We start from the raw sequence: 27,672 nt of genomic DNA, 5'->3' as shown, positions 1-27,672 counted from the left end.
AATTCAAAAATATTTTTTGAAAAATCCAAAAATATTTTCAATAAAATCCCTACGGAATTTAGTTCCAAAGAGAATAGTTTTCAAACAAAAATTTTCAAAAAACGCACGTGGCACGCAGTACACTGAGGAATCTTCCATATTCTCCAGTTGCGGTCAGTATAAGCAGCAAAATAAGATTCGATCTCTTCCGGTCTCCCCGGAGGATGATCGAATCCGTATATGATACAAGTACGATTGGCCCGATCTCCATATCTGGACAATCATACGAGTCGAAGGCAAGTGAAAGTGACTTGATCTATCTCTGGTAAGAATAATCAAACTCAAAGTGAAGAAGATCCATTGTAACCAAAGTATCATAATTAGCAGACCCATGACAAAAGATTACCCGCACATATCTAGTCCGGAATGTTCGGAAAGTTTGATCGAGTCGAAGTCGGCATAGTGAGTTCCCCTTAAGGCCACATCAACACATAGGGTAGCTAACCACTTTGACCATCAAACGGAACAAATACTCCTAGAGTGATTACGTAGCAAAGGAAACGAAAGATACAAAAAGTACAGCAATCCTCATGAAGCCGCATTGACGCATAGAGGCCCTACTCTTCATACTTACCTTCCAATGCTATTAATAAATCTGACATGAAAGGGTTGTGATTCGTGACCCGTAATGCCGCAGAACGCGCATGGACAATCACAACGTTTTCATCAACCATCATTATGTGTGAGTCATCTCTTTTCCAAACAGTCAACTGACAACGATATAATGGCAGGTAACAGATTCGAACCACTACCCTTTTCTGACCAGAATGGTGGGGTGTCGTGGCATCCGTAGACATCCCACCCAGGCTAGTATCTCGAAAGAACTAGAATAATCCGAAAATCCTGATCATATCATAAACTTAAACCCTAACCCTATCGCGGGACCCAGCTTGAACCATAACCCTAACCCTAGCCCTAGACCTAGCCTAAACCATAACCCTAGCCTAGACCCAACCTGAACCATAACCCCAAACCTAGCCTTATCCTATCTCAAACCCGAACCCAAACCCTAAACCATCACCCAAGCCAGAGCGTACATGCGAATCAGTACAAACCTCGAAAATACACCCAACCATTTTGAGCTAAAATCCAGAAAGAAGACTTTGGGTCGAGCCAAAACATTAAAGAGAGCCCACCGACCAAATCCCGAACCAAACCCAGCCTGGACGGTAGTCTGACTACCGCTGGCCTTAATTCGACTGCCGCTCCTTATCCGACAGGTGTCCCCTCTGGGCACACAGCTGTCCCTCGTCCCAAAGTCAACTTTCATATGAAATTACCTCTGTAGTTCACTCTATTTACCCTTTTACCTACCCCCAAGAGCCCATAAGAGCATGCCACATGACATTTCTCTCTCCTCAACCAATCCCAAGCTGCCATGTCAGCTTTTACCCTTCACAAACCCAACAATTACCACAATGTCATCCCAAAAGGCTATAAATAGCCCTCTCCTCTTCGCATTTCACACAACAACAACATCTCATTCCAAATTTCCAAGTGAGAGAGAGTGAGAGAGAGGGAGATAGAGGAAGAGAGTAAAGGTGAGAATGAGCTCCAATCCTCCAAGATCTGATTTTTTTTAGCTACCCCCTTAGCCTCCTCCCAACCATCTCAACCCACAAGTCTAGCCTGAATTGATTATAGTGTAGTTTTTGTCTTAGCCAACTCGAGATCAAGCCAAAGATCATTTCATTTTTCCTTTATCCAAGCATTTATCATAACATCTCTTCTTTTCTCAACCCCTCTGCTTCTCTAGATTGCTAGTGAATGTATGCTCTGTGACTTGCCGTACATTAGATCCTGTCATACTAGAAATTTCTAGTGATCTAGTCCACTTTTTTTTATATTTACATAAGCATTATCATATCCGCCTTTCTAGACACTTTTTTGGACGTATGCTCTGTGGCTCGTCGGAATCCTGAATCTTTTTACATCAGACATCCATGTGTGCCTAGTTTTACTCTAACCATATCATTCATCCCTTGAGATTTCTTACTTCACCAACTAGAGACCATACATTCGTATGGGCAAAGAGGGTGCCTAACACCTTCCCTCTTTGTAACCGAGGTCCCTTACTCGGAATCCCGGATCGCAGTCTAGGAGTCAATATAAGGCAAGAGAATTTTCGGATCTCTCTTGCCTTAGACATTTCACAGGTTCTAGCCAACTATAGGATTTTGAAGATTAAGTGGCTAGTGGCGACTCCAAATTTACAATCAAAAGTTACATCCCCCACACCAAAAAAAAAAAAAAGCAAAGACAAAAATAAATCACCTAAAGCGTGGGCGCTGATCTCCCAGCGTTCATGTGTTGAATCTTGGACAAGCTCTTGTGATTTAATTTGAGGACGATAATGTCTTCAATCTTCGATAAGCTCTTATGTTTTGATTTGAGGACGATGATGTATTGAATCTTGGATGTGTTTTGATTTTTGAAAGGAAAATTACATTTGGTATCTTCTTTTTCAAAATTTTAAACATCAAGAATACCGTTGCCTCCCTCCCTTGAATCGAATCTTTTCATACCCTGTACAAAATTATGATATATGCACATGCATTTTAATAGGTGGGGTCCACCGTGATGTTTTTCATAAATCCACCCCATTCATCCATTGTTGTAGCTTGTTTTAGGATACTGTACTAAAAATGAGGCGAATCAAAAACTTAAGCAGGTCACACGACGGGGAAAAGTGCAGAAAGAAAAACCATCCGTTGAAACCTTAATTTATGTTGATATGCTGTCTGAACCGTTTATAAGGTCATCCCCACTGGGATGAACTAAAAACACAAAGAATCTTAGCATAATCCAAAACCTCGGTGGCTATACATGGTTTCTACGATGATCTTTCAATCCCCAACTAGATGAATTAGCAAACATAGGCCTCATCTAGTTGGTAATTGAAAATGAGTTTCATCTCATTGTAGTTAACAGTAATATGTATTGGAAAATTTGTTAAGGTTTTAAACTAGTCTTGAAAAGTCATAATTTTTATAAACTAGATCTCCAATACATAATTACTGTTAACTACATTTACATGAAAAAGAAATATGCTGCACTAATGGAAAACATTAAATCCTTTAGAAATTCATTGGAATATGTTATGTAAAAGAATATTGTTGAATATGCTATTACAAGAATATTAAGAAATACGAGAAGTAGTACTCTGTACAAGATGATTAAGGAAGACAAGAAGAGGTAGCGAATCTCACAAATCCAGCGGAATGTGGATCCATGTGCAAACAAGCCCATCAGATCCGGTGCTTGCCAACAGGCCATCCTCTGTCCTGCTCATATTCAGGCCTTACACAACACCCTTATGATCATCGTACATTGTCGTCTTTGAATCATGATCCCCTGGACCATAATCCCAAAGAACAATCTTCCCATCGTACGACCAAGAAGCGATTTGGTACTTCTTATGAAGCCAAAACTTCACCGGGCATACTTCGTTTATGTGTTTGCCACTGAGGACTTTAAAGGCGTCTTTGAGCGACCTGATCTCCCACACCTTGGCACAGTTTTCTACCGATGCGGTGGTGACTATCTGTTGACCTTGACAGTTTCAGCCAAGTGATATGATCGGCGAATCGTCGGCATGGATGGTTTGTGTAACCACATTCCCATTGACATCCCAAAAATGTAATATTCCATCGAAAGATTTGCTGGCATGCTTACTTTTCTCATGGGGATTCCATTTAGCTGAGCTCACACAATCGGCATGTTCGTGGACTCGTTTGCAGTTTTCTTCACCAACATTCCACAGCCTAACTGTTTTGTCCCACGATGCTGTGATGAAAGTGTCATCTGTGGGGTTGAAATCAACGGAGGTGATGCGGGAGATGTGTTCTTTGAAGCGTTTGATGGGGTTAGAACTATTCACATTCCAGAGGAATACAGTCCCATCTTCAGCTCCCAAGATCAAAGAATCATGCAGTTTTGAGCACCATGAGAAATCATTAATATCCTGGTTGATCTTTGATGTTGTGGCAGGTTGTTCGGTTGATTGGAAGTTGTGTGTGTCGAAAAGAAAAGCAACTGCAATTTCTTTCTTGACAACCATAGCGACCCAATGTTTAGACGGGTGAAATTTCACGGCTGCGCCATTGAAGCCCATTCCGAAATAGAATGACATGATGACGATGATGTATTGAATCATGGACAAGATCTTATGTTTTGATTTGAGGACGATGATGTTTTGAATCGTGGACAATCTCATGTGTTTTGATTTAAGGACGATGATGTATTAAATTGTGGACAAGCTCTTATGTTTTGATTTGAGGACGATGAAGTCTTGAATCTTGGACAAGATCTTGTGTTTTCATTTGAAGAGGATGATGTATTGAATCATGGATAAGCTCTTATGTTTTGATTTGAGGACGATGATGTCTTGAATATTGGACAAGCTCTTGTGTTTTGATTTGAGGATGATGATGTGTTAAAACTTGAACAAGCTCTTGTGTTTTGATTTGAGGACAATGATGTCTTGAATCTTCGACAAGCTCTGGTATTTTGATTTGAGGATAATGATGTATTGAATCTTGGATGTGTTTTGATTTTTGAAAGAAAAATTACATTTGGTATCTTCTTTTTTAAAATTTTAAATATCAAGAATACCGTTGCCTCCCTCCCTCGAATCGAATATTTTCATAGCCTGTGCAAAATCTTGATACATGCACATGCACTTTCATAGGTGGGGTCCACCGTGAAGTTTTTCATAAATCCACCCGACCATCCATTGTTGTAACTCGTTTCAGGATACTGTACTAAAAATGAGGTGAATAAAAAACTTAAGCAGGTCACATGATGGAGAAAAGTGCCGAAAGAAATACCCTCCATTGAAACCTTAATTTATGTTTATATGTCGTCTGAACCGTTTATAAGGTCATCCTCACTGGGATGAACTGAAAACACAAAGAATCTTAGCATGATCCAAAACTTCGGCAGCCATACAAAGTTTCAACGGTGATCTTTCAATCTCCAACTAGATGAATTAGCAAACATAGGTCTCATCTAGTTGCTAATTGAAAATGAGTTTCATCTCATTGTATCTAACAGTAATATGTATTGGAGAATTTACTAAGGTTTTAAAATAGTCATGAAAAGTCGTAATTTTTATAAACTAGATCGCCAATACATAATTACTGTTAACTACATTTACATTAAAAAGAAATATGTTGCACTAATGGAAAACATTAAATCCTTTAGAAATCCATTGGAATATGCTATGTAAAAGAATATTGTTGAATATGCTATTTATAAGAATATTAAGAAAGACGAGAAGAAGTATTGCTCTGTACAAGATGATTAAGAAAGATAAGAAGAGGTAATGAATCTCACTTATCCGACGGAATGTGGATCCATGTGCGAATAAGCCCATCAGATCCAGTGCATGCCAACAGGCCATCCTCTATCCTACTCATGTTCAGGCCTTGCATAACACCCTTATGACCATCGTACATTGTCGTCTTTGAATCATGATCCTCTGAACCATAATCCCAAAGAACAATCTTCCCATCGTACGACCAAGAAATGATTTGGTACTTCTTGTGCTGCGAAAACTTCACCAGGCATACTTCGTCTGTGTGTTTGTCACTGAGGACTTTAAAGGGGTCTTTGAACAGCCTGATTTTTCACACCTTGGTACAGTTTTCTCCTGATGTAGTGATGACTATCTGTTGACCTTAATAGTTCCAGTCAAGAGACAAGATAGGCGAATCGTCGACATGGATGGTTTGTATAGCCGCATTCCCGTTGACATCCCAAAACCGTAATATTCCATCGAAAGATGCGCTGGCATGCTGACTTTTCTCATGGGGATTTCATTTAACTTAGCTCACACAAATCGAGATGTGTGTAGACTAGTTTGCAGTTTTCTACATCGACTTTCCACAACCTAACAGTTTTATCTCACGATGTTGTGATGAAAGTGTCATCTGTGAGGTTGAAATTAATGGAGGTGATGCGGGAGATGTGTGCGTTGCAGCATTTGATTGGGTTAGAACTATTCACATTCCAGATGAATGTAATCCCATCTTCAGCACCCGAAATCAAAGAATCATGCAATTTTGATGAGCACCATGAGAAATCATTGATATCCTGGATAATCTTTAATATTTGAGAGGGTGGTCGGTTGATTGGAAGTCGTGTGTGTCAATAAGAGAAGCACCTGCAATTTCTTCCTTAACAACCACAGCGACTCGATGTTCAGACGGGTGGAATTTCACGGCTACGCCATTGAAGCCCATTCCGTAGTAGAATGGCATGATGATGATAATGTATTGAATCGTGGATAATATCTTATGTTTTGATTTAAGGACGATGATGTATTATATCGTGGACAAGCTCGGGTATTTTGATTTGAGAACGATGGTGTATTGAATCGTGGATAAGCTCTTGTGTTTTAATTTGAGGACGATGATGTCTTAAATATTAGACAAGATTTTATGTTTTAATTTTAGGACGATGATGTATTGAATCATGGATAAGTTCTTGTGTTTTGATTTGAGGACGATGATGTCTTGAATCTTTGATAAACTCTTGTGTTTTGATTTGAGGACGATGATGTATTGAATCTTGGACAAGCTCTTGTATTTTGATTTGAGGACGATGATGTCTTGAATCTTCAACAAGCTCTTCTGTTTTGATTTGATGACATTGATGTATTGAATCTTGGATATGTTTTGATTTTTGAAAGAAAAATTACATTTGGTATCTTCTTTTTTAAAATTTTAAACATCAAGAATACCGTTATCTCCCTCCCTCAAATCGAATCTTTTCATACCATGTACAAAATTATGATACATGCACATGCATTTTGATAGGTGAGGTCCACCGTGATGTTTTTCATAAATCCACCCCGTCCATCCATTGTTGTCGCTCGTTTTAGGATACTATACTAAAAATGAGATGAATAAAAAACTTAAGCAGGTCACACGACGGGGAAAAGTGCGGAAAGAAATACCATCCATTGAAACCTTAATTTTTGTTTATATACTGTTCGAACCGTTTATAAGGTCATCCCCAATGGGATGAACTGAAAACACAAAGAATCTTAGCATGATCCAAAACTTCCGTGGCCATACAAAGTTTCAATGGTGATCTTTCCATCCCCAACTAGATGAATTACCAAACATAGGCCTCATCTAGTTGTTAATTGAAAATGAGTTTCATCTCATTGTAGCTAACAGTAATATGTATTAGAGAATTTGCTATGGTTTTAAAATAATCTTGAAAAGTCATAATTTTTATAAATTATATTGCCAATGCATAATTATTGTTAACTACATTTACATGAAAAAGAAATATGCTATACTAATGGAAAACATTGAATCCTTTAGAAATTCATTGGAATATTCTATGCAAAAGAATATTGTTGAATATGCTATTTACAAGAATATTAAGAAAGATGAAAAGAAGTAGTACTCTGTACAAGATGATTAAGAAAGACAAGAAGAGGTAGCGAATCTCACATATCCGGCGGAATGTAGATCCATGTGCGAACAAGCCCGTTAGATCCGGTGCTTGCCAACAGGCTATCCTTTGTCCTGCTCATATCCAAGCCCTGCACAACACCCTTATGATCATCGTACATTGTCGTATTTGAATCATGATCCCCTGGACCATAATCTCAAAGAAGAATCTTCTCATCGTACGAGCAAGATGCGATTTGGTACTTCTTGTGCCGCGAAAACTTTACTAGTCATACTTGTCTGTGTGTTTGCCACTGATGACTTTAAAGGTGTCGTTAAGCGACCTGATGTCCCACACCTCGGCATAGTTTTCTCCCGATGCAGTCATGACTATCTATTGACCTTGACAGTTCCAATCAAGGGACATGATCAGCGAATCGTCGGCATAGATGGTTTGTATAATCGCATTCCCGTTGACATCCCAAAGCTGTAATATTCCATCGAAAGATGCGCTGGCATGCCGACTTTTCTCATGGGGATTCCATTTAATCGAGCTCACACAATCGGGATGTGTGTAGACTAGTTTGTAGTTTTCTTCATCGACTTTTCACAGCCCAACATTTTTGTCCCACGACGCTATGATGAAAGTGTCATCTGTGAGGTTGAAATCAACCGAGGTGATGTGGGAGATGTGTGCGTTGAAGCGTTTAATTGAGTTAGAACTATTCACATCCTACAGGAATGCAGTCCCATCTTCAGCACCCGAGATTAAAGAATCATGTAGTTTTGATGAGCACCATGAGAAATCATTGATATCCTCGATAATCTCTGATGTTGTGAGAGGGTGGTTAGTTGATTGGAAGTCATGTATGTCGATAAGAGAAGCACCTGCAATTTCGTTCTTAACAACCACAACGACCCGATGTTCAGACGGGTAGAATTTCACGGCCACACCATTGAAGCCCATTCCGTAGTAGAATGACATGAAGATAATGATTTATTGAATCGTGGACAAGATTTTATGTTTTGATTTGAGGACGGTGATGTATTAAATCGTAGACAAGATCTTGTGTTTTAATTTAAAGACGATGATGTATTGAATCGTGGACAAGCTCTTGTGTTTTGATTTGAGGACAATGATGTCTTGAATCTTGGACAAGATCTTGTGTTTTGATTTAAGGATGATGATGTATTGAATCGTGAATAAGCTCTTGTGTTTTGATTTGAGGAAGATGATGTCTTTAATCTTGGACAAGATCTTGTGTTTTTATTTGAGGACGATGATGTGTTGAATCTTGGACAAGCTCTTGTCTATTGATTTAAAGACTGATGTCTTGAATCTTCGACAAGATCTTGTGTTTCGATTTGAGGACGATAATGCATTGAATCTTAAATGTGTTTTGATTTTTGAAAGAAAAATTACATTTGGTATCTTCTTTTTCTAAATTTTATACATCAAGAATACCGTTGCCTCCTTCCCTCGAATCGAATCTTTTCATACCCTGTACAAATTTATGATACATGCACATGCATTTTGATAAGTGGGGTCTACTGTGATGTTTTTCATAAATTCACCCGTCCATCCATTGTTGTAGCTGGTTTTAGGATACTGTACTAAAAATGAGGCGAATAAAAAACTTAAGCAGGTCACATGATGGAAAAAAGTGTGGAAAGAAATACCATCTGTTGAAACCTTAATTTATGTTTATATGTCGTCTGAACCGTTTATAAGGGCATCCCCGCTGGGATGAACAGAAAACACAAAGAATCTTAGCATGATCCAAAACTTCGATGGCCATACAAAGTTTCAACGGTGATCTTTCAATCCCCAACTAGATGAATTAGCAAACATAGGCCTCATCTAGTTGCTAATTGAAAATGAGTTTCATCTCATTGTAGCTAACAGTAATATGTATTGGAGCATTTGCTACAGTTTTAAACTAGTCTTGGAAATTCATAATTTTTATAAACTATATCGCCAATGCATAATTATTGTTAACTGCATTTGCATGAAAAATAAATATGCTGCACTAATGGAAAACATTGAATCCTTTAAAAATTCATTGAAATATGCTATGTAAAAGAATATTGTTGAATATGTTATTTACAAGAATATTAAGAAAGACGAGAAGTAGTATTCTGTACAAGATGATTATGGAAGACAAGAAGAGGTAGGGAATCTCACATATCCGACGGAATGTGGATCCATATGCGAACAAGCCCATCAGATCCGATGCTTGCCAACAGGCCATCCTCTATCCTGCTCATATTCAGGCCCTGTACAACACCCTTATAATCATCGTACATTATCATCTTTGAATCATGATCCCCTAAACCATAATCCCAAAGAACAATCTTCCCATCGTACGAGCAAGAAGTGATTTGGTACACCTTGTGCCGTGAAAACTTCACCAGGCATACTTTGTCTGTGTATTTGCCACTAAGGACTTTAAAGGGGTCTTTGAGCGACCTGATGTCCCACATCTCAGCATAGTTTTCTCCCGATGCAGTGGTGACTATCTATTGACCTTGACAGTTACAGTTAAGGGACATGATCGGCGAATCATCGGCATGGATGGTTTGTGTAGCCGTATTCCCGTTGACATCCCAAAGCCGTAATATTCCATCGAAAGATGCGCTGGCATGCCGACTTTTCTCATCAGGATTCCATTTAATCGAGCTCACACAATCAAGATGTGTGTAGACTAATTTGCCGTTTTCTTCATCGACTTTCCCCAGCCTAACAGTTTGGTCCCACGACGCTGTGATGAAAGTGTCATCTGTGAGGTTGAAATCAACCGAGGTGATGTGGGAGATGTGTGTGTTGAAGCGTTTAATTGGGTTAGAACTATTCACATCCTAGAGGAATGTAGTCCCATCTTTAGCACTCGAGATCAAAGAATCATGCAGTTTTGATGAGCACCATGAGAAATCATTGATATCCTGGATGATCTCTGATGCTATGAGAGGGTGGTCAGTTGATTGGAAGTCGTGTGTGTTGATAAGAGAAGCACTTGTAATTTCTTTCTTGACAACCACAACGACCCGATGTTCAGACAGGTAGAATTTCACGGCTACGCCATTGAAGCTCATTCCGTAATAGAATAACATGAGGATAATGATGTATTGAATCGTGGATAAGATCTTATGTTTTGATTTAAGGACAATGATGTATTAAATCGTGGACAAGATCTTGTATTTTGATTTGAGGACGATGATGTATTGAATCGTGGATAAACTCTTGTGTTTTGATTTGAGGACAATGATATCTTGAATCTTGGACAAAATCTTGTGTTTTGATTTGATGACGATAATGAATTGAATCGTGAATAAGCTCTTGTGTTTTAATTTGAGGACGATGTTGTCTTAAATCTTGGACAAGATCTTGTGTTTTGATTTGAGGACGATGATGTGTTAAATCTTGGACAAGCTCTTGTGTTTTGATTTGAGGACGATGATGTCTTGAATCTTCGACAAGCTCTTGTGTTTTGATTTGATGACGAGGATATATTGAATCTTGGATGTGTTTTGATTTTTGAAAGAAAAATTACATTTGCTATCTTTTTTTTCAAAATCTTAAACATCAAGAATACTGTTGCCTCCCTCCCTCAAATCAAATCTTTTCATACCCTGTACAAAATTATGATACATGCACATGCATTTTGATAGGTAGGGTCCACCGTGATGTTTTTCATAAATCCACCCCGTCCATCCATTGTTGTAGCTCGTTTTTGGATACTGTACTAAATATGAGGCGAATCAAAAACATAAGCAGGTCACACGATGGGAAAAAGTACGAAAAGAAATACCATCCGTTGAAACCTTAATTTATGTTTATATGTGGTTCGAATTGTTTATAAGGTCATCCCCACTGGGATGAACTGAAAACACAAACAATCTTAGCATGATCCAAAACTTCGGTGGCCATACAAAGTTTTAATGGTGATGTTTCAATCCCCAACTAGATGAATTATCAAACATAGGCCTCATCTAGTTGCTGCTTGAAAATGAGTTTCATCTCATTGTAGCTAACAGAACTAAGTATTGGAGAATTTACTAAGTTTTTAAACATGACTTGAAAAGTCGTAATTTTTATAAACAAGATTGCTAATGCATAATTATTGTTAACTATATTTATATGAAAAAGAAATATGCTGTACTAATGGAAAACATTGAATCCTTTAAAAATCTATTGGAATATGCTATGTAAAAGAATATTGTTGAATATGCTATTTATAAGAATATTAAGAAAGACGAGAAGAAGTAGTACTCTGTACAAGATGATTAAGAAATACAAGAAGAGGTAAGGAATCTCACATATCCGGCGAAATGTGAATCCATGTGCGAACAAGCCCATCAGATCCGGTGCTTGCCAATAGGCCATCCTCTATCGTGCTCATATCCATGCCCTGCAAAACACCATTATGATCATCGTACATTGTCGTCTTTGAATTATGATCCCCTGGACCATAATCCCAAAGAACAATCTTCCCATCGTACGAGTAAGATGCTATTTAGTACTTCTTGTGCCGCGAAAACTTCACCAGGCATACTTCGTCTGTGTGTTTGTCACTGAGAACTTTAAAGGGATCTTTAAACAACCTGATGTCCCACACCTCGGCACAGTTTTCTTTCGATGCAGTGGTGACTATCTGTTAACCTTAATAGTTCCAATCAAGGGACATGATCGGCGAATCGTCGGCATGGATGGTTTGTGTAGCCGCATTCCCGTTAACATCCCAAAGCCGTAATATTCCATCGGAAGATGCGCTGGCATGCTGACTTTTCTCATGGGGATTCCATTTAATTGAGCTCACACAATCGGAATGTGTGTACACTAATTTACAGTTTTATTCAACGACTTTCCACAGCCTAACAATTTTGTCCTATGACGCCGTAATGAAAGTGTCAGCTGTGAGGTTGAAATCAACAAAGGTGATGCGGGAGATGTGTGCGTTGAAGCGTTTGATTGGGTTAAAACTATTCACATTCAAGAGGAATGCAGTCCCATCTTCAGCACCTGAGATCAAAGAATCATATAGTTTTGATGAGTACCATGAGAAATCATTGATATCCTGGATGATCTCTGATGTTGTGAGAGGGTGGTCGGTTGATTCGAAGTCATGTGTGTCGATAAAAAAAGCACCTGCAATTTCGTTCTTGACAACCACAGTGACCCGATGATTAGACGGGTGGAATTTCACGGCTACACCATTGAAGCCCATTCCGTAATAGAATGACATGAGGATGATGATGTATTGAATCGTGGATAAGATCTTATGTTTTGATTTGGAGACGACGATGTATGAAATCGTGGATAAGCTCTTGTATTTTGATTTGAGGACAATGATGTATTAAATCGTGGACAAGTTCTTGTGTTTTGATTTAAGGACGAAAATGTCTTGAATCTTGGACAAGCTCTTGTATTTTGATTTGAGGACGATGATTTATTGAATCGTGGACAAGCTCTTGTGTTTTAATTTGAGGACAATGCTATCTTGAATCTTGTACACACTCTTGTGTTTTGATTTGAGGACGATGATGTATTGAATCTTGGACAAGCTCTTGTGTTTTGATTTGAAGACAATGATATGTTGAAACTTCGACAAGCTCTTGTGTTTTGATTTGAGGACTAAGATGTATTGAATCTTAGATGTGTTTTGATTTTTGAAAAGAAAATTACATTTGGTCTCTTCTTTTTCAAAATTTTAAACATCAAGAATACTGTTGCGACGTCCCTCCCTCAAATCAATTCTTTTCATACCCTATACAAAATTATGATACATGCATATGCATTTTGATAGGTGGGGTCCACCGTGATGCTTTTCATAAATCAACCCCGTTCATCCATTGTTGTAGCTCGTTTTAGGATACTGTACTAAAAATGAGGCGAATCAAAAACTTAAGCAGGTCACACGACGGGAAAAAGTACAGAAAGAAATACCATCCGTTGAAACCTTAATTTATAGTTATATGTCGTCTGAACCGCTTTTAAGGTCATCCCCACTGGGATGAACTGAAAATACAAAGAATCTTAGCATGATCCAAAACTTTGGTGGCCATACAAAGTTTCAACGGTGATCTTTCAATCCCCAATTAGATGAATTAGCAAACATAGACCTCATCTAGTTGTTAATTGAAAATGAGTTTCATCTCATTGTATCTAACAGTAATATGTATTGGAGAATTTGCTAAGATTTTAAACTAGTCTTGAAAAGTTGTAATTTTTATAAACTAGATCGCCAATGCATAATTATTATTAACTACATTTAGATGAAAAACAAATATTCTGCACTAATGAAAAACATTGAATCCTTTAGAAATCCATTAGAATATACTATGTACAATAATATTGTTGAATATGCTATTTACAAGAATATTAAGAAAGACGAGAAGAAGTAGTACTTTGTATAAGATGATTAAGAAAGACAAGAAGATGTAGCGAATTTCAAATATCTGGCGGAATGTAGATTCATGTGCGAACAAGACCGTCAGATCCGGTGCTTGCCAACAATCCGTCCTCTATCCTGCTCATATCTAGGCCCCGCACAACACCCTTATTATCATCGTACATTGTCGTCTTTGAATCATGATTCCCTGGACCATAATCCCAAAGAACAATCTTCCCATCGTACATGCAAGAAACGATTTGGTACTTCTTGTGCCGCGAAAACTTCACCAGGCATACGTTGTTTGTGTGTTTGCCACTAAGGACTTTAAAGGGGTCTTTGAGCAACCTGATGTCCCACACCTCGGCACAGTTTTCTCCCGATGCGTTATTGACTATCTGTTAACCTTAACAGTTCCAGTCAAGGGACATGATCGGCGAATTGTCGGCATGGATGGTTTGTGTAGCCGCATTCCCATTGACATCCCAAAGCCTTTATATTCCATCAAGAGATGCGCTGGCATGCTGACTTTTCTCATAGGGATTCCATTTAACTGACCTCATACAATCAGGATGTGTGTAACTAGTTTGCAGTTTTCTTCATCGATTTTCAACAGCCTAACAGTCTTGTCCCATGACGCTGTGTTGAAAGTGTAATCTGTGAGGTTGAAATCAATGAAGGTAATGCGGGAGATGTGTGCATTGAAGCGTTTAATTAGTTTAGAACTATTCACATTTAAGAGGAATGCAGTCCCATCTTTAGCACCCGAGATCAAAGAATCATGCAGTTTTGATGAGCACCATGAGAAATCATTGATATCTTGGATAATCTCTGATATTGTGAGAGGGTGGTCGGTTGATTGGAAGTCATGTGTGTCAATAAGAGAAGCACCTGCAATTTCTTTTTTGACAACCAAAGCGACCCGATGATCAGACGGGTGGAATTTCACAGCTACGCCATTGAAGCCCATTCCGTAGTAGAATGACGTGAGGATGATGATGTATTGAATTGTGGATAAGATCTTATGTTTTATTTGAGGACGATGATGTATTGAACCGTGGATAAGCTCTTGTGTTTTGATTTGAAGACGATGTTATATTGAATTGTAGACAAGCTCTTGTCTTTTGATTTGAGGATGATGATGTCTTGAATCTTGGACAAGTTCTTGTGTTTTGATTTGAGAACGATGATGTTTTGAATCTTGGACAAGCTCTTGTGTTTAGATTTGAGGACGATGATGTATTGAATCTTGGATAAGCTCTTTTTTTTTTTTAGGATGATGATGATGTCTTGAATCTTGGACAAGATCTTGTATTTTGATTTGAGGATGATGATGTATTGAATCTTAGACAAGCTCTTGTGTTTTGATTTGAGGACGATAATGTCTTGAATCTTCGATAAGATCTTGTATTTTGATTTAAGGACGATGATGTATTGAATCTTGGATGTGTTTTGATTTTTGAAAGGTAAATTACTTTTGGTCTCTTCTTTTTCAAAATTTTAAACATCAAGAATACCGTTTCCTCCCTCTCTTGAATTGAATCTTTTAATACCCTACAAAAAATTATAATACATACACGTGCATTTTGATAGGTGGGGTCCACCGTGATGTTTTTCATAAATTCACCCTGTCCATCCATTGTTGTTGCTCATTTTAGGATACTGTACTAAAAATGAGGTGAATAAAAAACTTAAGCTGGTCACACGACGGGAAAAAGTGCGGAAACAAATATCATCCGTTGAAACCTTAATTTATGTGTCTATGTTGTCCGAACCGTTTATAAGGTCATTTCCACTGGGATGAACTAAAAACACAGAATCTTAGCATGATCCAAAACTTCGGTGGCCATATAAAGTTTCAACGGTGATCTTTCAATCCCCACTGGTTCCTCTTGTGTGGCTGAGTTGTGTTTTAAATCTCACTTATTTTTTTTATCATGTTCTAAAATGATCTGGAAAAATGGATGGACAGGGTTGATTTCTCAAAAACATCACAGAGGGTCCCACCTAGCCTCCCAGTGCAGGAACTTCATGTAGGGAAGCGAATTGGCTGGTGTACCATACAACACCGACTTCACTCGTGTGCACGTGGAGCTGCAGCCGAGCGTGTCAGCTCATCAAGCCTGGATTAAAAGGATATCAAAGTTACGTGGGCCCCAAGATGATGTATATATTATACCCACACAAGCCATCCATTTGGCCAGATTATTTTGGTATGTAATCCCAAAAATGAGTCATATCTAAAGCTTAAGTGGACCACACCACAGATATCAGGAAAAATGATTCCCACCCTCAAAATATTCTTAGGGCACCATAATGTTTATTTTCCATCCAATCTATTCATAAGGTCACGCAGATCTGGATGAAGAGAAAATAAAAATATCAGATTGATCAAAACTTATCCATTACTTTCAGTAATGTGGTCCACTTGATCTTTGAAACTGTCTTATTTTCTTGCTCAAGCATTAAAACTATCTCTCCAAATGGACGAATGGTTTGGATATTATACATATCTCATGGTGGGGCCCACATAACTTGGTGACATCAACACATGGTAGTGTGTGGTATACCAGCCAAACCAAAGCTGCCACCAGCCAGGTGGCTAGTGGTCGGTGCTATGTGGACCCCACCATGATGTATGTATTTTATCCATGCGGTCCATCCATTTTGAAACATAATTTTAGATCTTTATATCAAAATTTAGGTATATATAAATCTAAGGTGCACCACACCATGGGAAAATAGTAGTAATTGAATGTCCACCATTAAAAACCTCCTAGGGCCCACTGTAATGGTTATTTGACATCTAACCTATTGATTAGGTCATACAACATGGATGAAGGGAAAACAATATATTATCTTGATATGAAAGTTTTGTGGCCCGCAGGAAGATTTTAATGGTGGGCGTTCAATCAACATTGTGCGAGGGTCCTTCCTCTTGCTCCAGTGGTAGACTCTAAGGAGTTTCAACACCTGGTCAAGGGCTTGAGTACCCATAAGTGGTGAAATCCTACTACGGTGTGAGTGTGTGGTGGTTTGTGTGCGCGTGTGCTTTAAAAAAAAAAATCAACATTGTGCGGTCCACTTGATATTTGGATCAACCTTATTTTTGTGCCCATATCATAAAATGATCTGGAAGAATGGGTAGACAGAATGGATGAAACACATACATCATGGTGGGCCCACAGAGCACCCACCAGTAGCCCTTGGCTAGTGGCAGGGTCAGTAGCCAATCCGTTTCCCACCTGGAGCATGTTTATATGACATTGAAACCGAATTGTTACTCAGATAAACTGTTTATATGCCATGGCATATGTTTTAAAATTAAAACCCGTTGCATACCATTAAATGTTTCTATTTTGTACCATCACTTTAATGGCCACAGATCAAATGGGTGTGATGGTCTAACGGGTATTGATTTTTGAGATATAAACCATTCCTGCTATGCCCTGCATGTGAGTGGGCCCGATTTTCATTACATGATTCCAGCATATGTGTAACACCTTAGAAATCGGGGGTCGTGCATACGCTTGACTCCCCAGTTCCCGGGGTCACTTATAACCAGTTTTCATTAATATGCGATTAATCTAGTCTAAATGCGCATTCTGAAATTTCCTGGAACATGAAGCACAATCACACAAGTCAGCTGAAATGAAAATAGATCATTTTATACAGGTCCAAAAGGATATAAAAAGGGTCGCACCAGGCGTTGCCCAACAAAATCACAAAAGGAATATCATGTCCAAAAGAATAGAGCTGAGTCCACAACTCAGCGATCCAAATCCTGTCTACTAGGCCGACGGGGAACCATCCATCAGCTGAAAGTAAGAGAACTCGTCCTCCTCCTCGAGGCTCGCATCACTAGGCTCTACGAAATCTGTATCACCTGCATCTATGAACGGGTCTGGTTGGTGTTTTAAAACACCGTCCCAGAGTGGGAGTGAGTAATCAACTCAGTGGGTGCTATTAGCCATAAGTTGTAATAAGCATCAATTATAATAATAATTTAATGAAAAGCAACCATTCACAAACACCTAACTAATCTTATTAATGCACATGCATAGTGGATGACATGATGTATGCCCTCGCCACAACTCTCCCTCGAGCGACTCCATCTAACGATTGCATATGTCAACACTCCCTCAGAGCGACCTCGACTGCCAAGTCGCCAACCTAGTTAATGTCGTGCAATGATGATGTTAACCGAGTTCTTAGTTAAGTCCATTCATCCAGCAGATTTGGGAATCTGATACACCCCACGTATCAAATGCCCTGAACTAGTTGCGAGGCCAAGGCCCCCCAATGTGTGAGGCCGAGACCCCGCGATCCTTGACCCCGTCGGGTTTTCCCCATCCCTGACTTCAAACACATGGGGGGTGCTGAATGTGGGATCGTTCGCGGTTACTACGGGGAGGCGCGTCACCCCAGCGTAGGCCGACAGCTCGGACACAGTGTCCCATTCCACCATGCCCGGCTCACAAGACTGTGGATCAATATTTCATCTAGTATCGATGGGCTACAACGGTGGTAGGGTGTTCCAGTTTCCATACATATGAGAGCAAACAAGGTTAACAAACTAGGTGGGTCAGCTAGTGGACTAAACCGTACTAGCCTAGGCAAGTATGTAGCAGAACAACATCGGGTACAAGTGACCCATGTAGGCTAACTACTGTCGCCCACACGTACTCGCCCAAACCCATGGGTTTAGCCTCAATGTGGTCCTACTAAAGGAACCACCTTCGCTCTCCTCGTGTTCCTGACCAACCCAAGGGTAGGAATAGTGACTCATAGCATGTCAACTATCAATGTAACATCAAGCATATTCAACCCCATGTTCTCATATTGCTCAACATACAATTCAAATTTCTCTAGCAAGCAAACTATTAATAACATGAATAAGGTGTATGTGTGTAGCGTGGGTTAGTGAGGAAGTTAAGCACTTCCTACACCTCAAGGGATCAAATACATACGAGCAAAAGAATCATACACAAGATGAAGCAACACATATGAGAAGAAGAAATCAACCAAACATGAGCATGTAATCATCCATACACTAGATCATGAGAGAGACAAGATTAACATCAAAGAGAAATAAACATGCAATTCATACAATTCCAACAATATGTCATCCCTAGGTTCCTCTAGATTCTTCCATACAACATACCAAGCAAACAAAATCATTAAACTCCAACTATAATTGGTGCTTGGCCACCTAAGGATATTAGTCTGCACCTTAAGGAGAGATTTCCATTCTTTGATATCTTAGGGTTTGGGAATTTGGGTAAAACCACCATTTCCTAAATCAAAATCAAGAAAGACAACATTAATGTCTAGAAATCTACACTAAGTTGCTCTATTGAAGGGAAATATACCATTCTTATCTCCGCTTCATGGTATGGGTGGGTTTGGTAGAGGTTTCCTTGGAGAATGGGTAGAGAGTTGCAAGGTTGAACTTCTTTGGACCCCACCTCCTACCACATACTCATTTCCTTTCTTCTTCCTCTCTCTTTCTCCTCCTTTCTCCTCTTCCTCTTCTTCCTTTTCTCTCTTCTCTCCTCCCTTCTCTAGGGCAATTTCGTATGGGGAGAAGGGTGCCCCAAATGAGGCCCTTTTATAATGCCAGATTTGGTGGAAATGGCCCCAAGTGTTGGGTTTTTACTATACTAACCCTATGGGAGGGTTTTTCTAGCCTCTAGGGCCCACTATGGGTTGTACAAGTTGATATACATCGTTGGATAATTGGCCCTAATGATGATCTACGTATGAATATGATCGGCCTGCCAGTTGGACGCGTCGATCGACAGATATGATTAAAAGTCTGTTCAACGGTCACCGATAGTCGATCAGGGCCGCGGCTATATGGATATGAGAAGGAAAATATCCTTTCTCCACGGGTAAAGTTTGGTCACAAACCGACAGTCCGAAATCCTCAACTTTGCATAAGAGTGGACGACTCAATTCACTTAAGTTTCAACTCCTTCCTTTAGGATATTTGCACTTCTCATGCACTCGTCCTTCGGCTCAAATTGACCGGTTCTGGACAGTACCCAGGTCCGATTCCCATGATGGATGTCAAGCCCAGTGAGACGGGCATTATTCTATAGTTTTAGAACTAGTGGCCCACCAACAAGCGGTATAGATCTCGTTTAGAAAATCGGAGCATTTACGGTGGCCCTCTGGCCATGAAACTTATAGGATGGGTGCTCCATGGCCCGTTGAAGGGCCATGCAAAATTTAAGGTCGATCGGATATGGGGTTTGATCGCACGGGTCTGATTTGTGATCAACGGTCACCGTTCCACAATCGGGTCCCAGAATTTGTGGACGGGTGTAGAAAAATACATTAGACCTTTACCGTAAATTTGGAAGAAATTCGACGGCTGAAATGCCTGAAATCTCAGTTTTATTTACCCGTGTCAGATTCCAATTTTGGCATTGGTGGGGCACATCTGGCAAGTGCCAGATTCCACTTCTAGGTGTCCACTGGGTCCGTGGTCCGCGATAGTCCCCAAGCCCAGTGAGATCTATGCTCCCCTAAATTTTTATAATTTTCTGACCTTCCTGTGTCGCGGTATAGCCTGCACGGGCTGTCGCTAGGTGTTAACAGTCATCTGGCTTGGAGGCCCGCACCAGGTTCTATCAGGACCCGTCTGGTCTATTCAATTGGGCTAATCTTGGTCTAATTTATTTGTGATACCTCACTACGAGTGACTTAAACGAATGGTCCCGTGGCAAATCCTATGTGGACGCCCCAGGACACTATTCTAGTTGGGCGGGACATTACACTACACCTGATGTTCAAGTGATCGGGCGGATTCATTGGCTTCCTACGGCTGATTAATCGGACTGGTGCGGTTCTTTACTGGTACCACCCTTATATACACTAACATTGAGTGCTAATGGTTAATAAGTAATATTTAGGTTAATTAAATTTAAAAAATGATGGATTTTTGAAAATCCAAAACAGTGAAAATCCAGGATGTTACAATATGCGTATCGAAGGTAGATGGCCCTACCCTATTGCAGTTCTTTAGGTCCACTATATAATCTCCCTTCGAAACATTGTGGAATGAATGTCCGGTTTTCTTGATGAGAGAAACCACTTACTATTTCATCAACATTGAGCCTCACTCGTAATGCAGTCTATACCTGTTAATGAAATGTAATACATACACATACATAACTAATATATCATTATTGTTATGTAGCCCAGGTTCATTTAAGATTTACCCATCGACCATTGACCCTAACTTGAGCATGGTCTGAGCTAGTCAATCATAGCTAGTATTACCAAGCTGTAAGCAAGATCAATGGAGTCCACCCAAGCCCAACCCCAACCCAACATAAACCCATGAAGAGTCTAATTTTCTGGATGAAATCAAACCACTTAATATTTTACCTTACCCAAGCTAACATAAGCCCATGAAGGGTCTAATTGTTTGGATGAGTGCGACCCACTTAATATTTTATCAAGATTGAGCCTGGTCCATTGTACAGTCTGTTTATGTTAATGGCATGCAAGACGTATGTATATTGTGACAATGGCCGGGCCCATCCTGGAGTTGTCACATGGACCATTGACCTTAAGCTGAGCATGACCTGCACTAGCAAATCATAGATAGTTGTAACAAGCTATGAGCCAAGATCAATTGGATGGGCTCAAGCCCATGAAGGGTCCGATTTTTCTGGATGCGAGCAACTCGCTTGATATTTTATCAAGATTGAGCATGGCTCGTTATGCAGGCTCTCTCTCTCTCTCTCTCTCTCTCTCTCTCTCTCTCTCTCTCTCTCTCTCTATATATATATATATATATATATATATATATATATATATATATATATATATAAGTACGTAACTAATAATATCGCTATTGTTACGTTGCTCAGGCTCACCCTAGATTTGCCACATGGACCATTGATGCTGATGAGCTTATTTAAAACAAGAGCGAAAGCAAAAAGAGTTTATTAGAGTAGCTCTCATTTGAAAAGTTCTTGTTAAATTAGAGTAGAGATGCCAAATAAGCCATTAGTCTAGCCTGAACTTGAGTTTTCCATGCTGAGATGCAAGGGAATGCTAATGTTGAGCTAATGTTGACAATTGGAGATTAGTTGGATTATTAGGTGTTTGGGAGATACTTGTTAAAGGAAGTCATTTTCTAATATTCCCTACTCTCAAGTTTTATTTGAACTTTAGAGAGTAGAGAAGGGACAGATAGGGTTGTACTGGTTTGTATTTCAGGCATAGGGATTTTAACCGTACTAGCATTGTGTTATGGTTAAATTCTTGAAATCGAAGGAAAATTTCAAATATTTTGAAGGTAGTCATTTGACAAGTTTTGAACAGTTTTTTAGACCAAATTGCCCTTGTTCATAGATCAGTAGTTGTACGGTTTTTAAGTGAAAAATAAGTTACGTAGTATTCCATCCTGAGAAAGTGACATGAATGGAAGTTGTTATTGGGCTTATGAAATATATATCAAATCCATTCATTTTCTTTGTAGTCATTTACTTATATGGAAAGATACTAACTACTTGCTAACGTGATATTTGTGGCCCACAAAACTTAATAACTTATAATGGTGTTCATTTGATATGAACAATTTTCTAGTGATGCGGTCAATGTGCCTGACGGATGTTGATCATGCTTCCAACTATAGCCTTTCATGAAATTATAAAGTTAATGGATGGAGTAGATTCTACACATGTGCGATGGTGGACACCAAAGACGATATCCTTATAGTGTTAAGGGCCAAGGTCGAGGTTGTCATGTGTTGAGGGTCGAGGTTATCAAGGTCGAGATTGTCAAATGTTAAGGCTCAAGGTTGTCATATGTTACGGCTCAAGATTGTTTGGGTCAAGGTTGTCTTGTTTTAAGGATCAAGGTTATCATGTATTAAAGGTTGAGATTGTCATGTGTTCACTACCTTCACTGCAAATCCCTAAACCCTAAACCTTAAAACTTAAACCCTAAACCTAATCCCTAAACCCTAAAGGCTTAAACCCTAATCCTTAAACCCCTAAACCCTAACCTTAAACCCTAATCCCTAATCCCTAAGAATTAAATGGCTAAACCTAATCACATGGCTTATTGCTTAGCTTATTATTGTGCATTAGATAATTAGCTTAATATGTATGGATTACAATGCTTTTTTGCTTAGTTTATTATTGTTCATTAGATAGTTAGCATAATATGTATGGATTACATTACTTTTTGCTTAGCTTATTATCGTGAGTTAGATAATTAGTTGACCATTTAAGAACTTTTATGTGGCCAAACATAGATATGGTATGTTTTTTAAGGTATGAAAATCGCTCAAATTATCTCATTTTGGACAGTTCAATGTTAGATAAATAGTATTCTTTCATATAACCTATTTAAATTTTCATGCCTGATTTGTGCTCTATCTCTCCATTTCTCTCTGGATATGTTTTTTCCTTTTCATTTCTCATATAAAATATCTTCACATTACTTATATATTTGGCATCAGAATGTAATAGGAGATCAACTTATCTGGAGAGGCATGGGGAAAACTATTGGATTTTTTTTTCTTCTCTTTTCTTTTTCCACCATCCAAACAGAGCCTGAAAGTCATTCATTTTTTATTTTTTTTTTAGGATTCTTAGACCAAAGCATTAAGGGAACAATCAATTCCTAATATATATATATATATATATATATATAAGGGAAAAGGTACTATGCGCTCGTGACCTCACGATAAGCTCCCGTGAGGTCGAGCTGTGTGGGCCCCACCGTGATGCGTGTCGACCATCAACACCGTGCATTTGATGGGTCCCCTCTAAATTATAGGATATCCCAAAAATCAGCCGTATACGGAACTCAGGTGGGCCATACCATCTAAAATCATGTGAAGACATGCCAAAAACATATAAAAGCACTTGGTGGGCCCCACCTGAGTTTTGAATGTTGCTGAAACTTGGTCTGAACCCCCATCCAAGTGGGACACACATAATGGATGGGCTGGATTTGCAAACCACATCTCGGTGGGCCCAAAAAATGATTATGAATGTTTTAATGGTGCACGACCCCTCCCCACTTCTGTATGTGGTGTGGCCCACAAAAGTCACGGATTGACTTGATTTTTGAGACCTAGGCCCACGATGGAATGGTGTATCTGACTGATGGGGTAGATGTTCGAAACGCATCACGGTGGTTCCCATAGCTTGACCTCATGGGACGGTCCCATCAGCTCGAGCGCATAGTGCCTTTTCCCTGTATTAAAATTGTTGATGCCTACCGTATAGGAAGTTCTGAAGTTCCATAAATAAAAAGAGCCTTACAGAACCAACATGGGAAAGACGGCCTAGTTTGGTATGGAAATACCTCAAAATTTTCCATTTATGCTGATGTCTTTGCTTTTATATGATTTTCACATGCTTGTAATTTTAGTTTTTCGCGTTTATCCCTTGAAAGTTTGCCATAATTCATCATCTAAACTGCTTACACAAATAGATTTGTTATTAGAGAAATGCCAAACACCTGAGCAGTGATTGTAAAGATATGGCAACACCAACTTCTGTGTATATTCGTTATTCAGATATTGGGAAAATGTAGTCAAATTCACTCCCAACCATTTTAGACGCATCCAAATTTCAAGTGGGCCCCACTAAGTTCTTTTATATGTTTTAGACATGTCTTCACATGATTTTAGATGGTATGGCCCACCTGAGTTCCGTTTATGGCTGATTTTTGGGATATCTCATAATTTAAAGGGGACCCATCAAATGCACGGTGTTGATGTTCGACACACATCCAAGTGGGGCCTACACAGCTCGACCTCATGGGAAGTTCCCATGAGCTCGACCACATAGAACTTGAACTTCCCATGAGCTCAAGCTGTGTGGGCCCCACCTAGATGCATGTCAAACATCTACCCCATCAGTCAGATGCACCATTCCATGGTGGGCCTAGGGCTTAAAAATCAAGTCAATCTGTGACTTGTTTGGGCCTCACCACATACAAAAGTTGAGAGGGGTTACCCTCCATTAAAACATTCATAATCATTTGTTGGGCCCACCGAGATGTGGTTCACAAATCCAGCCTATTCATTATGTGTGTCCCACTTGGATGAGGGGTCAGACCAAGTTTAAGACGCATCCAAATTTCGGGTGGGCCCCACCAAGTTCTTTTATATATTTCAGGCATGTCTTCACATGATTTTAGATGGTATGGCCCACCTGAGTTCCGTATACAGCTCATGTTTGGGATATCTCATAATTTAAAGGGGACCCATCAAATGCACGGTGTTGATGTTCGACACGCATCCAGGCGGGGCCCACATAGCTTGACCTCATGGGAAGTTCCCATGAGCTCAAGCTGTGTGGGCCCCACCTAGATGTGTGTCAAACATCTACCCCATCAATCAGATGCACCATTCCATGGTGGGCCTAGGGCTTAAAAATAAGTCAATGTGCACATACAAAAGTTGAGAGGGGTTACCCTCCATAAAACATTCATAATCATTTGTTGGGCCCACCGAGATGTGGTTCACAAATTCAGCCCATCCATTATGTGTGTCCCACTTGGATGAGGGGTCAGACTAAGTTTCAGACGCATCCAAATTTCAGGTGGGCCCCACCAAGTTCTTTTATATGTTTTAGGCATGTCTTCATATGATTTTAGATGGAATGACCCACTTGAGTTCTGTATACGGCTGATTTTTGAGATATCTCATAATTTAAAGTGGACCCATCAAATGCACGGTGTTGATGTTCGACATGCATCCAGGTGAGGCCCACACAGCTCGACCTCATGGGAAGTTCCCATGAGCTCAACTGTGTGGGCCCCACCTGGATGCGTGTCAAGCATCTACCCCATTAGTCAGATGCACCATTCCATGGTGGGCTTAGGGCTAAAAAATCAAGTCAATCTGTGACTTGTATGAGCCACACCACATACAAAAGTTGAGAGGGGTTACCCTCCATTAAAACATTCATAATCATTTGTTGGGCCCACCAAGATGTGGTTCACAAATCCAGCCCATCCATTATGTGTGTCCCACTTGGATGAGAGGTCAGACCAAGTTTCAAATGCATCCAAATTTCAGGTGGGCCCGAACAAGTTCTTTTATATGTTTTAGGCATGTCTTCACATGATTTTAGATGGTATGGCCCACCTGAGTTTTGTATACGGCTGATTTTTGGGATATCTCATAATTTAAAGGGGACCCATCAAATGCACGGTGTTGATGTTCGACACGCATCTAAGTGGGGCCTACACAACTCGACCTCATGGGAAGTTCCCATGAGCTCGACTGCATAGAACCTTATATATATATATATATATATATATATATATATATATATATATAATTCACTCGTAAGGTTCCCGCCATAATTATGCACGGCGTCCCCTCCCACCTCAGGCCCCCTCTTTTTGGCCAGGGGCCAAAAAATGATAACGGTCCTTTCCTCAGGTGGGCCACAGTGCTGAGAGCAGTCAAACCATGTTGTGTACACACAAATGCAATCCATACCTATTGAAACATCTTCATGGAGGCCAGTTTAACCCTCTGGCCAGGCCCATTACAAATTAAACATGGGCATCTCCTCTTGATGTGACTCACTGATGCTTTGGTCACATTTATTTTTCCTCTTCCTTTATTTATATATATATATATATATATATATATATATATATATATATATATATATATATATATATATATATATATATAAAATCCATGTAGCTTAACTGGTAGACTTAGTGGAGACACCTCGTTTCAACACTTGAGGCCTTGAGATCCATTCCGTAATGGGGGTGGCTATCAGTGGAGTATGTACGGATAGTGGGTGTGCACTAACAAGCTAACCCAAAAAAAAACCCAGTGAGGGCATACGTAATGTGGGACAATATGCAATGCATATTACCACGGTACTTTCTTTATTGAGAAATTTACATCCTTTAGGCGCTGGATAAGACAAAAAAGATCTTGTGCCTATCCTACACCTCAACATAACAAACCTACAAGGGAAGCCACCTTGTGTGTGTGTGTTTGAAAAAATGCTCAGCTACACATGTTCGTACCTAGTTACGTACAAACTTTGCTATCAACCATCGGATAAGGCAAACGGTCTGGATGAAGGCGCTCTTATGCGCGAGTTTGAAAGAGCGAGTTTCGTTTTCTAGCATACCTCTTCACTCTATTCTTAACTCTTTGAAGGATACGGTGGAAGCCTTTTCACATGAAATTTTTCCGCTGGGATGCTTGGTGAGTCCCACCAAAATGTTAATGATAAATCCACGCCGTCTATACATTTTTAAAAATAATTTTAAGGTATGAACCCAAAACTGAGTTAGATCAAAATCTCAAGTGAGCCACACAGTGTTGATTGAACTCTCACCATTAAAAACTTCTTGGGGCTACCAAATTTTTGGATCAAACTGATATTTGTTTATTTCCATCATCTGTAAGACCTAATCTAAAAGTTTGCAAGTAATGACGTGCAAACCAGTGCATAGCTAGTGTTTCTCTTTATATATGTGTGTGTGTGTGCGCGCCAAGGTCGAGCTGTGTGGGGCCCCACCATGATGTGTGTCCAACATCAACATGGTGCATTTGATGGGTTCAGATGTCATATACTGTGTTTGTAACCCGACCACCATGGAATGTACGCTTCTTCCAGAATCTGTCATTGCTGCTTTCCAATAGGTCAAAGTGCATGTCGTTGCAGCCAACCACAAGGGGGCTATGGTTGTACTTGCCCCCTTGGAATCAATCTCTACTCATCTTGGTCTTAATTCATGCCACCTACCCATTTAGGGCTTGTATTTTCGGCTTCTTGCTCGTTGATTGTCTCTGGGTTAGGCCCATTTTG

General features: G+C 39.6%; 3 protein-coding genes across 3 annotated transcripts; all 3 read right to left on the bottom strand.

Moving 5' to 3' along the window:
- Positions 1-3,601: 3,601 nt before the first annotated feature.
- LOC131220344 (peroxisome biogenesis protein 7-like) lies at positions 3,602-4,153 on the bottom strand. Its single transcript, XM_058215290.1, has one exon. It carries the CDS (start codon positions 4,151-4,153, stop codon positions 3,602-3,604), a length of 552 nt encoding a protein of 183 aa, XP_058071273.1.
- A 5,476-nt stretch (positions 4,154-9,629) lies between these two features.
- Positions 9,630-10,541, bottom strand: LOC131220342 (peroxisome biogenesis protein 7-like). Its single transcript, XM_058215289.1, has 3 exons — positions 10,372-10,541; positions 9,989-10,296; positions 9,630-9,874 (listed from the first exon to the last, which is right to left on the bottom strand). Exons 1-3 carry the CDS (start codon positions 10,539-10,541, stop codon positions 9,630-9,632), a joined length of 723 nt encoding a protein of 240 aa, XP_058071272.1.
- Positions 10,542-14,396: 3,855 nt separating this feature from the next.
- On the bottom strand, positions 14,397-14,807 carry LOC131220341 (uncharacterized). Its single transcript, XM_058215288.1, has one exon. The coding sequence runs from the start codon at positions 14,805-14,807 to the stop codon at positions 14,397-14,399; it is 411 nt and encodes a 136-aa protein (XP_058071271.1).
- Between the last annotated feature and the right edge of the window lie 12,865 nt (positions 14,808-27,672).

Source organism: Magnolia sinica, chromosome 12 (assembly GCF_029962835.1).
Source record: "Magnolia sinica isolate HGM2019 chromosome 12, MsV1, whole genome shotgun sequence".
In the NCBI taxonomy this organism is placed as follows: Eukaryota; Viridiplantae; Streptophyta; class Magnoliopsida; order Magnoliales; family Magnoliaceae; genus Magnolia; species Magnolia sinica.
Note: the sequence above shows the minus strand (reverse complement) of the source record. Positions and strands in the feature narration are given on the sequence as shown.